The sequence below is a fragment of the Eschrichtius robustus genome, chromosome 9 (genome assembly GCF_028021215.1).
Source record: "Eschrichtius robustus isolate mEscRob2 chromosome 9, mEscRob2.pri, whole genome shotgun sequence".
Taxonomy (NCBI): domain Eukaryota; kingdom Metazoa; phylum Chordata; class Mammalia; order Artiodactyla; family Eschrichtiidae; genus Eschrichtius; species Eschrichtius robustus.
The window spans coordinates 42664262-42677951 of NC_090832.1; the positions used below are offsets into that span (position 1 = coordinate 42664262).

The 13690-nt window shown below is 35.9% G+C and overlaps 1 protein-coding gene across 3 annotated transcripts in view; it reads left to right on the forward strand.

Annotated features, from left to right (window-relative positions):
- Window positions 1–13690, forward strand: part of FAM184A (family with sequence similarity 184 member A) — a 115953-nt gene that overhangs the window by 64739 nt on the left and 37524 nt on the right. For all 3 annotated transcript variants that reach the window (XM_068551412.1, XM_068551413.1, XM_068551410.1), the window contains exons 7-9: window positions 7276–7437; window positions 9646–9767; window positions 10232–10382. In XM_068551412.1, the coding sequence (XP_068407513.1) occupies window positions 7276–7437; window positions 9646–9767; window positions 10232–10382 (435 nt within the window). The remainder of the gene's footprint in view (window positions 1–7275; window positions 7438–9645; window positions 9768–10231; window positions 10383–13690) is intronic.

Genomic DNA, 13690 nt, shown 5'->3' on the forward strand with positions numbered 1-13690 from the left:
CAGTCTCTCTTCGATTGTCCAGGATCATCCACTGCATACCTCTCTCGCGGTCTGTGATCCTTGTGGTTATGGTGTCCTGCTGTCATTAGAAGGTGGTTTAGTGACCATCTGTGTTTCTCATGCAGGTGCCCTGGAGTTCTACTCTCAATTCCAAGTGGTTTCAGCATTCCTCCAACCTACATATTGTAATCTCACTGAGAAGAGTTCTAATTAATATGTAATTGATTTTGCTTCTGGATACATTCTCAATTATGTTTTAGCACCTTGATAATATTTTGGTGCCACTTTAGAGTGGCTCCCAGGAATCTGCCTGACTCATCCCTCTGTATGTATCTGCCTTCCCTTCACGCTGGGACATTTTCTTTCTTGTCCTACTTTGCTGGCTAGGATCTCCAGAGACAGTAAGCATTCTTGTTTTGTTTCTTGCTCTTAAAGTGAAGGACATCAACATTTCACAGTTAATTATGATGCTTCTCTGAAGCTTTATTTTGTAAATGCTGTTTATCAGGTTTAGAAAATTCTCTTATAATTCTAGTTTCCTAATTTAAAAAAAATTACAAATTGATGTTGATTTTTCTGCATCTATTGGGAACATACTCATTTTTCTTTAACTTGTTAATGCGGTACCTTACATTAATCAATTTTATAATTTTAAATCAACCTTGGAGTTCTAGAATAAGTCCTAGTTAGTCATGACAGATTATATATATCTTTTTTATATAATACTAGATTCAGTTTTGTAATATTCATTTTAGGATTTTTAAGCCTAGGCTTAAATAAGATGGCTTCGTACTTTTCCTTCTTTATACCATCCTTTTCTGGTTTTGGAATCAAGGCTATATCAAGCCTCATAAAATGAAGTAGGACTTGTATGCTTTTCTGTTCTCTGGAAAAGCTGTGTGAGATTGAAATGCTTTTGTAACCTTAATTGCATTGTGCTTCATATGAAAACAATTTTTGAAACTTGTTAAGGCCTAGCATTGTGACCTCACACATAAAAGAAGTTTAATGTTCTGAGTGCATCCGCTCGTTTAATGCAATGTAGTCTGTATTCCGGTTCATTAAATCAAGATTTTAAGCTATTTTCTTCAAATATTCTGTATTCTTTTCCATTTTTATCTTCTTGATCTATCAGTTTCTAAACATTGATACTATGATGGTGTATTTGCTTATTTCTTCTTACATTCTATCAATTTTTGCTTTGTATATTTAGAGGCTTTGTTATATGCATACAAATATAAAATTGTTTTAGCTACTTAACAAATCATACTTTTTGGCTTAGTCTGTGTTATTTGGTATTGTATAAGCTGTCTGGTGTATCTTTTTTCATCCACTGACTCTCTGTTTTTCTGCATCCTATGTTTACGTGTGCCTCTTGCCCAACACATATAGCTGCATTTTTAAAAATACCTAGTCAGAAGTTTTGCCTTTTAAATAAAGATTTTATTCCACTTACATTTATTGGATGGAAAATAGATACATCTGTGGAAAGACAGGAGGAAAGAATTAGGGGAGTAGTTCATAAAAACTGAAAGTGATTGTTTTAGAAAAAATTAAGGAATGTACTGTCTTCATAAGTTGGTAGATCTTGATACCCTTCCAAGTGAAATAGCCTCAAAATGTTAAGTAGTTCAACTGTGGATCTAGATGACAAATTCATGAATGCCAGAATCATAATAGTATATTAAGGGATGCTAGTGAGTTTAAAATCTCAGGTGAAGGATAACCCTGTTATCCTATGAAATGTTATTTTGGGATCACCTTTGAAGACAAAATAGTAGGCTGAATCATCAATAATTCTGACCATTATGGTCTTTTAAAATGTTCTTATAACATTTACGTTGTAGATTTTCTTCTGGAAATAAGCTTTTTAAGTGGATATATATTTTTTCAATATTTTGTTAAAATGAAAAGCATTTGGATTTGTGTATTATAAGATGTTCTATCACAGTTGTTACGCTGCCTGACACATGGTAGGAGATCAGTAAATATTTGACATCAATTGTAGTAATATTTTTTGGATCTGTCTCCTAAGGTAAAAGAAATAAAATCAAAAATAAACAAATGGGACCTAATTAAATGTAAAAGCTTTTGCACAGCAAAGGAAACCGTCAACAAAAGAAAAGACAACCTCCTGAATGAGAGAAAATATTTGCAAAAGATATGACCAATAACGGGTTAATATCCAAAATATATAATCAGCTTATACAACTCAATATTGAAAAATAAATAACCCAATCAAAAAATGAGCAGAAGACCTAAGTAGTCATCCATATGTCTACTTTGGAAAAATGTCTAACAGGCACATGAAAAGATGCGCAACATCACTAATTATTAGACAATGCAAATCAAAAACAACAATGCCATATCACCTCTTACCTGTCAGAATGGCTACTATCAAAAAGTCTACAAATAACAAATGTGGAGAAAAGGGATGTGGAGAAAAGGGAACCCTCTTACACTGTTGGTGGGTATGTAAATTGGTGCAGCCAATATGGAAAACAGTATGGAGGTTCATCAAAAGACTAAAAATAGAACTACCATGATTCAGCAATTCCACTCCTGGGTAAATATCCAAAGAGAACAAAAACATTAATTCAAAAAGATACATGCACCCCTCTGTTCATAGCAGCATTATTTACTATAGCCAAGATATGGAAGCAACCTACGTGCCCATCAACAGATGAATGGATAAAGAAGATGTGGTATATATTGGATTGGCCAAAAGGTTCATTCGGTTTTTTCCGCAAGATGGCTCTAGTAGCCCTTAGTTGTCTTTAACTTCATTTGAAACAATTTTGTTAGATTGTATGTGACAGCTGTCATATCAACGTGCATTTAAAAAAAGACTTACCAAAATTAGCTAGTTTTTGTATAGCCATCTTAATAATTGAAGATGGAAGAAAAAACAACATTTTCAGCATATTACGCTTTATTATTTCAAGAAAGGTAAAAATGCAACCAAAACACAAAATAAGATTTGTGGGACTTCCCTGGTGGTGCAGTGGTTAAGAATCCGCCTGCCAATGCAGGAGACAAGGCAGGTTCAATCCCTGGTCCAGGATGATCCCACATGCCGCGGAGCAACTAAGCCCGTGCACCACAACTACTGAGCCTGTGCTCTGGAGCCTGTGGGACGCAACTACTGAGCCCATGCGCCACAACTACTGAAGCCTGTGCGCCTAGATCCCATGCTTCGCAACAAGTGAAGCCACCGCAATGAGAAGCTTGTGCACCACAACGAAGAGTAAGCCCCCGCTCACCACAACTAGAGAAAGCCCGCACGCAGCAACGAAGACCCAGTGCGGCCAAAAAAAGAAAAAAAAGAAAAAAGATTTGTGCAGTGTATGGAGAAGGTGCTGTGACGGACTGAACGGGTCAAAAGTGGTTTGCGAAGTTTCGTGCTGGAGATTTCTCGCTGGATGATGCTCCACGGTTGGGTAGACCAGTTGAAGCTGATAGCGATCAAATGGAGACATTAACTGAGAACAATCAACGTTACACCACGTGGGAGATAGCCCACGTACTCAAAGTATCCAAATCAAGCGCTGAAAATCATTTGCACCAGCTTGGTTATGTTCATTACTTTGACGTTTGGGTTCCACGTAAGTTAAGCAAAAAAAAAAAAAAAACCTTCTTGACCATATTTCCGCGTGCTATTCTCTACTTAAACGTAATGAAAATGTTCCGTTTTTTAAAACAAATTGTGACAGGCGATGAAAAGTGGATACTGTACAATAATGTGGAACGGAAGAGATCATGAGGCAAGTGAAATGAACCACCACCAACCACACCAAAGGGCCGTCTTCATCCAAAGAAGGTGATGTTGTGTATATGGTGGGATTGGAAGGGAGTCCTATATTATGAGCTCTGTCCGGAAAGCCAAACGATTAATTCCAACAAATACTGCTCCCAATTTGACCAACTGAATGCAGCACTCGACGAAAAGCATCCAGAATTAGTCAACAGAAGACACATAATCTTCCATCAGGGTAACACAAGACCACGTGTTTGTTTGAGGACCAGGCAAAAACTGTTACACAGCTTGGCTGGGAAGTTCTGATTCATCTGCTGTATTCACCAGACGTTGCACCTTTGGATTTCCATTCATTTCAGTCTTTACAAAATTCTCTGAATGGAAAAAATTTCAATTCCTTGGAAGACTGTAAAAGGCACCTGGAACAGTTCTTTGCTCAAAAAGATAAAAAGGTTCGGGAAGATGGAATTATGAAGTTGCCTGAAAAATGGCAGAAGGTAGTGGAACAAAAGGGTGAATACATTGTTCAATAAAGTTCTTGGTGAAAATGAAAAATGTGTCTTTTATTTTTACTTAAAAGCCGAAGGCACTTTTTGGCCAACCCAATATGTATATAATGGAATATTACTCAGCCATAAAAAAGAATGAAATTTTGCCATTTGCAACAAGGGACACAGAGAGTATTGTGCTTAGTGAAGTAAGTCAGATAGAGAAAGACAAATACTCTTTATGTTAATGCTTATATGTGAAATCTAAAAAAGGAAAACAAACAAATGTATATAAGAAAACAGAAACAGACTCACAGATATAGAGAACAAACTAGTGGTTACCAGTAGGGACGGGGTGGGGGGAGGGGTTAGATGGGGTATGGGATTAAGAGGTACACTCTACTGTGTATAAAATAAGCTACAAGGACATATTGTACAGCATGGAGAAATATAGCCATTATTTTGTAATAACTTTAAAATGGAGTACGACCTATAAAAATATTGAATCACTATGCTGTGTACCTGAAACTAATATAATATTGGAAATCAACTATATGTCAATAAAATACAAAAATAAAAAAATTTTAAAATAAAATAAAATTTATAGGGCTTGCTATGGTGAGTGGTAGAAAGTGACTCGGGTATCTAGCTTAGGTATTTGGACAGATAATAATGCCACTGTTGGAAGATAGGAATCTGTACTTCCTGTAGAGGAAAAATACATTGGATGGCAAGACATCGAGTTGTTTGGCTATGCTGACTTTGCGGTGATTGTGAGACATCTAGGCTGGAACTAAGTAGAGTGTGCAGGCTTGGAGCTAAAGATCAGGCAGTTCTGGAAGCCATTTAAGTAGAAGAGCTTACCCAAGGGTAGCTAATGAGAAGATTGCTGGTAACAAGAGGTGCACCAATATTGAATTAACAGAGCCAGGAAAAGCGATTGAAAAGGAGAAATCAAAAGCATGAGAACAAGGAGTAATGGATATCAGAAAAGCATGAAAGCAGATACTTGCAAGAGGGTGGAAGTGTCAGTGTCAGACAGTGATTAGGCTCAGACTATGAGGCCTGAAAATGTTATGCAATCAAGAGTTCTCTGAGGACTTGCCTGTAATGTCAGTAGAATAATAGGATAGAGGCCAGAGTTAATAGGTTTAATCTGAATCATAGTGGATGACAATGCTTTTTTAAGACTGTATGTAAATGGAAGAGAAGAGGAAAATGAAGTTAGATTCTTTCTTCAACCTTGTACCGAAAAAGTTCCAGGTGGGCTAAGCATTGAAATGTAATATTAAATCATGAATATAAATATAAATAAAATACAAAACTCAAGTGACAAAAATACAAGGACAGAGAAGGCTTTTTGAAATATGATGGCAGTGTCATGAATTAAAAACACAGACTATTTGTACAGATATCAAAACACACCGTAAGCAAAATTATGAGAGAGGAGAAACTGGGAGGGGTGGAATAGGTGATTGGCAAATTGTATGAGTATTGATTGGTACCTAATATTTGTATGTTGCTTTCTAGTTAAAGAAACTTTTTCCATATATCCTTGAATTTAATTATCACAGTAACTCTGTGAGGTAGGTATTTTTACTGCTATTTTATACTGGCAGACCCAGAACTTGAAACTAGATTTTCTCCTAAATTCAGTACTCTTTAACTCTGTTAACAGTCACTTGTCTTCCATTCATTCATTCACTGCTGCAGAACACATTCTGCAAGCCAGATCAACACAAAAAGTAGAGAAGATACAAGTAAGCTATGTAGACTAGGGAAATGTGACATAAATGTAGTGACAGAGAAAATTTTACAACATTGTAAATGAATATTATTTACAAATATGCTAGTTAGTTTTCAAATTTAAGGAAAACTGATGTCTTCGTATGAGAATTTAAATTTCTAAAATGACTCAAAGTAGTTGAACAACCTGGCCAAACCAATTATAGCCATGAAAGAAACTAAATAGTCCAACATATATCTAGAGAGGCACTAGACCCAGAGGATTTTAATGGATGAATTATACTAAATTTTCAAAAAACAAGTAAATCTTAGCTATGAAAATATTTCAGAGCCCAGAAAAAAATGGAAGCTCCCAGCTCATTTTATGAGGTTGGCATCCCTTTAAAGATACTAACAAGATAAAATGCTACCATCACTGGAATTGTTCAGCATGTGCATATATCTGCATGGAAAGGAGACAGGAGGTCGGGGGCAGGGGATTTCAGGTCAGAGAGGGGATTAAAGAAGGATTTTCAGTTTTCTTTGTGATGTCTGTATTTACAGTGAGAAATATTCAGGTATTATTTTTTAATTACCAGTTGTCATTTCTGTAGAGTTTTGATAAGCGTGGCTGTTTTATAAAAATGAGATTTTTACTTCGTAATATTTTCCTAGATAATTTAAAGTATTTCATTTACTGATTTTATAATAGTTCTCATTACTTGAGGTCTGCTTAATCAACAAATTGTCTATTAGCTCCTAATTTCAAGAGTGTGTAAATTCAACTCTTAACAATTTCAAGACACACATTTTTTATGGAAACATAGAGATCACAACATATCCTAATTGAAGCTACATTTACCAGCTTATCAATATTGACCTAAATCTATCACTTCTATAAATAGATGGAGAACAGGGCTCGAATGAAATATAAGTGATTCAATTTTAAAGAGCAGTTTAAAAAATATTTTTATCTAAAAGATCCTTTTTTCTCAATCTTGGGTATGATCTTTATCTTCAATTCTTTTTTATAGGTATTTGATTATATGATAGAACCAGGAATTCACAGGAGCTTGAGGTATCCATGTATTTACATGGTTGCCATGACAAAGGGAAATCATAAATATGGAGGTCTTTTCAAAAAACAACAGATGAAGACTATCATGGTTGAGTGCTTCTTCCAAATTCATCAACAAAGATCCATCAGTAAAATTACATCTAAAGAAAAGACTTCAAGAAAACAAACGTGACTGTTTGCTAGTCGATTACACTGAGGTGTATTAAAAGTACTGTATTTACTTGCAGATTGGCCACCTCCAAGAAATGGTAAGCAAAAGTGAACAAGGTCTTGGCTCTGCAGAAGGACTCATTGCTAGTCTTCAGGACTCCCAGGAAAGACTTCAAAATGAGTTGGACTTGACTAAAGGCAGGCTGAAGGAGACCAAGGATGCTCTATTAAATGCTGAGGTAATGTCATTATCCTGTTATAATCTAAATATCAGCAAGGTAAAAATATAATTTAGTTACTTTGCTTAAAGTTTATTACAAACATCACATTTATATATAATTATTATTAGTTTCCTAGGACTGCCATAACAAAGTACTACAAACAAGGTGGCTTAAAACAACAGAAATTTATTCTCTCACAGTTCTGAAGATTGGAAGTTCAAAATCAAGGTGTTATCAGGGCCATTCTCCCTTTTAAACCTCTAAGGGAGGATCCTTCCTTGCCTTTTCCAGCTCCTGGTAGCCCCAGGCCTTCCTTGGCTTGTGGCAGCACAACTTCAATCTTTTCTCTGTCTTTGCATGGTATTCTTCCTGTGTCCTCACATCTTCTTGTAAGGACACCAGTCATACTGGATTACGGGCTTACCCTATTTCAGTGTGGCCCCATCTTACCTAATTACATCTTCACTGACCCTGTTTCCAAATAGCATCACGTTCTGAGGAACTGGGGTGTTAGGACTTCTACATATCTTTTTGGAAACACAATTCAATCCGTAACAGTTAGTATGCACAGTTCTTTTACTGGTAAGAGTTGAACTCTCATCTATAGCAACTAAGTAATTCTCTGTGACCTACAGATTTTGGAAAAGATTTGTCTTTCCCCTTCAGGGTCATGAAGCAGAGCAAATATTTAGACTGCCTTAGAAGGTAGAGAAGTGAACCATACAACTAGGGGGACAGTAGCTAGAGATTTATTATTTTTTCTTTCAGAGAGATGGTTTAAGGTGTGGGCTCTGAAGTCAGATTGGTTGGGTATGAATTCTGGATCTATCACTTAGTGTGTAACTTTGGGCAAGTTACTTATTCTCAATCTTAATTTCCTCATCCACACAATGCAGGAGAGGCGGGGGAGAATACTGCACGTCACACTGCTATTGTCATAATTGACTGAGGTAAACCATTACAGCACAGTGCTTAGCAAGATAGTAAGCACTCAGTAAATGTTGCCTTCAAATTTTATATTTTTAGCTTAGAATTGGATTCAGTTCCATTTCTTTAAGGTCCTTGCTCATATTTACATTGTTCTCCTGTCAAATAGTAGAACATAATAAAAACACTTAAGCAAAACCTTATCAACTGTTCATTTTCTGTTCTGCTGGGCAAATTTAATTGAGAAAATATAGGTGCTGCCTCACAGTTTACCATAACTTTGAGTAAGCTTCTTAAGAGCAAGTGTTTTCTTTACTTCTTTTCCCACCCCAATAATGTCTGATAAAGTGCTTTGCATTCAGTAAAAGACATACTCTTTGAGAAATTCTACTCCATTCAACACTGCCTTTGGTGGAAAAAAATAATTCTTAGAGGCAGAGTACTTAGTGAAAATGACAGTTGGCTAAGATGGCTGAATTCAGGTTTCAATACTTACTGCTTACTAGCCAGGTCAACAATTTCAGCACTGACTTGCTACTTTCCCATCAATCTGGATATGCCCCTCAACAATGCCGCAATGTGCTACTAGCAAGTGGGTGATCCAGGAAGGGTCGTTGTGTTAACAGAAGGATGGACCATCATCTCTTCCTTTTCCATTGTACCCTAAGAGCAGCTACACTGCTGGCAGGGATCGATGGTTGCCAGTGTTGTCCAAACAGGTCATATCCAGCCCCAAGCTCCAGAAAACCACTTGATTTATGCTACTCTACAGAGATTTCATGTTACCATGATAACACTAAACCCATGGACCACTGGTTTCAAGTTACAGGATAAACATAGAAGCCTAAATGTCTCACGATTATTTTAATCATGTCAGTGAGATACAACTATAATGCTTAAGCTTTGTAGATAGCATACTTTTTATATGAATGGGAATGAATTCTAACAGCGTATCTGCCTATGTAATGTGTGTACAGGTGAAGATAATTGAATCCTTAGATACCTATGATATGGAAAATTTAGTTCAGATTATTAATTTAATGCTGACTTTAAACTATTAAAATAATTCGCAAACTTATAAGCCTTAATAAAATATAGTTTGCACAAGGACATTTAAAATATTAAACGGGTACCATGATTTTATTGTCAGAAAATCTCAAATAATTGTCACAGATAGCACTATCAATTATTGTGCTGTAGAATTTAAAAGTTATAATGCAAGCACTCTGTTATTTGAAATAAGCAACAGTGACTTTGCTTTTGAAGACTAGTCTTCATTGAAAAGTTTTTATTCTTCAGAGTGAGCTAGAACAAGAAAGGCAACAGCATGAAGAAACACTTGCTGCCATGAAAGAAGAGGAGAAACTGAGAGTGGACAAAATGGCCCATGACTTAGAGATAAAATGGACTGAAAACCTTAGGTACATTCTTTACTCAGTAACGTAATCTTATCTATACAGACGTGCAGAAAATGGTTTTCTGTTATATGGCTTATATTGTCTCATTGTTGAAGCTGTAGTAGCAGCATTTTTAATGAATTTTTCCCATGATTAATTGCAGAGAAATTGGAATTCTCTTTTTCTGCTTAAATATAGATTACTTTTTATTTCATTTCCTGGACTATAACATAGGCAGAGTACTCACCGGAAGTCAAAGGACTTTTTGCTCTAGTACCTATTCTGCTGTTGATAATTTGATAAATCAATGACCTTGGATAAGTTACCAATTTACTTTATGGTCTTTAACTATGAAATGATCACCTCTTATTCTGAGTTGGCTTTTGAGGAGGATTAATTGAATGCTTAGAAAACCTGCAAACAACTATACTGCAGTTATTGAGAGGAATAATTCTCTTCACAAATTAAGTGCATTTGTTCTATTTTAGACAAGAGTGTTCTAAGCTTCGCGAAGAGTTAAGGCTTCAACATGAAGAGGATAAAAAGTCAGCAATGTCTCAACTTTTGCAGTTAAAAGAGCGAGAGAAAAATGCAGCCAGAGATTCATGGCAGAAAAAAGTAGAAGATCTCTTAAACCAGGTAATTAATAGTCTGTAGATTATGGAGGTTCATTTTCCTTGACATTCTCTAGCTACAGAAATATAAAACATTGTGTGTTAATTCACTGTATTTTGTCATTTTTCATAGGGCAAACTTAAAATTTTTTAAATGTATAAAATCAAGGAGACATATTCTTAAACTTATGAAACCGTGTGCTAAGTAATTATGTTACATCTGCAGTCCTAAATACTGAGAAGCACTTACAGTTTTTTGGTTTAATATTTGAAATGAATGCATTAAAGATTTTAAATGGAAAAGTTTTTTTTTTGGAAGTATAACATCTTTTTCCAAGCCATTAGATACCATTTGGGCAGTGGAAGGTAAAATTTATTAGATGTTATTCTGATTTCCTAAAACCACTTACCAGAAGTGAGTAATTTACTTTCTCACCAACAGGAAGTTGCCTCTTATGCTTCAAAATGACATAAATGAAAGGTGGTTTTCTAAATCTATCTTCTTATGTCAGGCTCATTATTTGCAGAGCATTTATAACTATAATGAAAAGAATTTGCACATTTTCACTCATTTACACAACTTCTAAATTTATGAATTCTTAACAGTCTCCTGCAAAGCCAATAATTAAATAGGACTGACTGCATGAGTCACCAGTTGATAAGCAAGTGCAGAACTTGGACCAGAAGCAGCTCAGCAATTTAGTGCCAGAAATACACTATTATCTTTCTATTTGTGATCATGATGAATTCCAAAATAAACAGGGCAGGCTTTTTGTAAGATTATTTATTACACAGGTACATACGTGCAGTGTCTTTCAAGAGTACTTTGAGCCTGCCAATTTGTGACTGGTATTTCATAATAACTTACAATGTTACTCTGGAAAGGGAGTATACCTACATGAATATTTATGAGCTTTTGTGAATAAATGAATCTGAAACCTTTGAAACAAAAATAAGAAAACAACAACTCTCATTAGAAGCTGGTCACCATGTTAGCATTGCTTATACCTTCTGTATACTTATTTTACATTTCTACTTCGGGATCTAGAAGGACAAGTTTTACTGGGTAGAGTGGTACTACTCCTCTATGATGTTCTGTACTTTGGAAGATTTAATTTTATCATATAATTCAACTACATGATAAAAATGGAAAACATCCTTAAAAGTCCGCCTTGTTTTTCAATCAGGAAGTATTGACATAGACATTTTCTGGCTAGATTTGGCACTGTAAAGAGGGCCCACCACTTCTCCCACCTGTTTTCTATCAAATTATTTTATTCATTATTCATTTACTCTTCCTTATATTAAATTGTCAGATTTCATCCATGCTTCTCTGATATTCTTTTCTTGTCTTGTCTTTTTTTTTTTTTTTTTTTTTTTTTTTTTGGATACCTAGTCTACATTGTTCATTCCCGAGAGGACATAATGCTTTGCATCTTGTTCGAGGTCTATGTATTATAAAATACTTTATTACATGTGGCTCCAATTTTTGCTAGCTTGATAGAAAGAATTTCTTAATCAGTTTTCAAAGCAGATTAACCATAAATTAATTGCCTCCAAAGGTAAAACTGTTCTGTGCTGCTTCAGGCCATCAGGCCATTTTCAAAATTACAGTATCTTCCTTTCTCGCCACTTCTAGAATATGTAGGGCACACACATTACCGTAGATAAGCTGGCAAATAGCTGTTGCATCCAGGATTGTCTACCTGAAGAAAGTTAAGAAAACAACTAAACAAAGGATTTCACGTTAAAGTAAAAGTGGGTATTATGTTAGAGGTTTCACTCTTTGTAGACGTATGAGATGACAACAGTTCTAGCAAGCCAGCAATTTTTTAATGGAACTTTGTTTTGGAAAGAAGACCCTTCCTGGCCCTTTGGATCTTGTTCTCTTGATTCTTTGATAGTTTCCTAGAGGCTGTGCTCTGACACCTGCTCCACCACTTTCCACTTGCCTGACTCCTGCTCGGCCCAGCTCCTCAAACCTTCCACCCCCAACCCTGACCCCTACAGCCATTCCTCTCTGTTCACCCAGCACAGCCTGCACCCCTCTGCACTTAGGGAAAACAGACCTGGCTTGGGGTTCGTGACATTAAGGAAGTAAGAGTGGAGAATAGAATGGGAAACAGCCAGGGCCTAGGCAGAAGCTTCTGTGTATGTTATGAAAGGTATCAGAAGATATGCATTTTCGTGTATTTTAATTATTTCTGAGTGAACTGAACACAAGTCTAACTTTTGTGTCTTAGCTTACATGTATTTCATCCTACTCAGAGCAAAGAAGAAGTAAAGTAATTTGTCTTTCACATGAATTTAAACTCTTGAGAGTTAAATTTGATTTAAACTAACCCTCATAGCCGACGTATCAGAAAAATGGGCATAGAAAAGCATAAGAATTTCATTTTTCCTTAATCAGATGCTTTTTTACTTTATGAAAAGTTCCAAAAGCTATTATTTTCATTCTGTGCTCCAATCAGAGTCTAATTTTATATCTTTAAGTTTACTTTTAATATTTCATTGTGTTCTTTTTTTTCTATTCAATGATTACACTTTAGTGCAAAACTAATTATTCTTCCTGGGCTGATCAGTGCGTACATTTGAATTCCTTGAAAGCAAGAGAACTACATTGTTATTTTTCAACTCTGTCTAAAGAAAAGCGATTATATAGATTCCCCTGTGATCGTATTTTCTATCTGTGATCCTAAACTGTCATCATTTATTTCTTTATTTCACCTGTTTCAAGGCAGATTTAATTTTGGGTCCAATATGACTTCATATTCCAGTGCCCTCATTCAGATCAGTGGACTGAGAAATTTGAGAAACACACGGATCATTCAGGCATAAAATTATGGAATTTTGTAGTTTATGTGTGACTCTCCATTTTGAACTTTGAGGCCCCAAGGTCATTTAGCTGGTTATAGCGATGTATATGACACAATTTTTACTCTCCACATATTTACAGTATAATAGGGGAAAGATTTGTATACAGATACCTACAGTAAAAGTCACTGTGTAGTGAGTGACTTTATAGATGGTCTGGACAGTTTGTACTGCAGGAGCAATAGTGCAGCAGCTCTGCCGGCTCACCAAGCTGGTTGTGCACATACCTTCTCAACTTCACATTCAGGGTCATCACGGCGGTGGCTTGCAATCATCCATGGTGGGAGTGTTTACCTCACAGATACAGCAAATGCTACAAATGAGGGCTTTGTTTTTCAGAGAGCTGTTAAACATTTACCAACATACTGCTGGGTAAGAGAATAGAGTAGAGAAAGAGTAGTATAACCAGTGTGATTGAGAAAGAGTTCATTGAGGAGGTCAGCTTTAGTGTGACTCTTG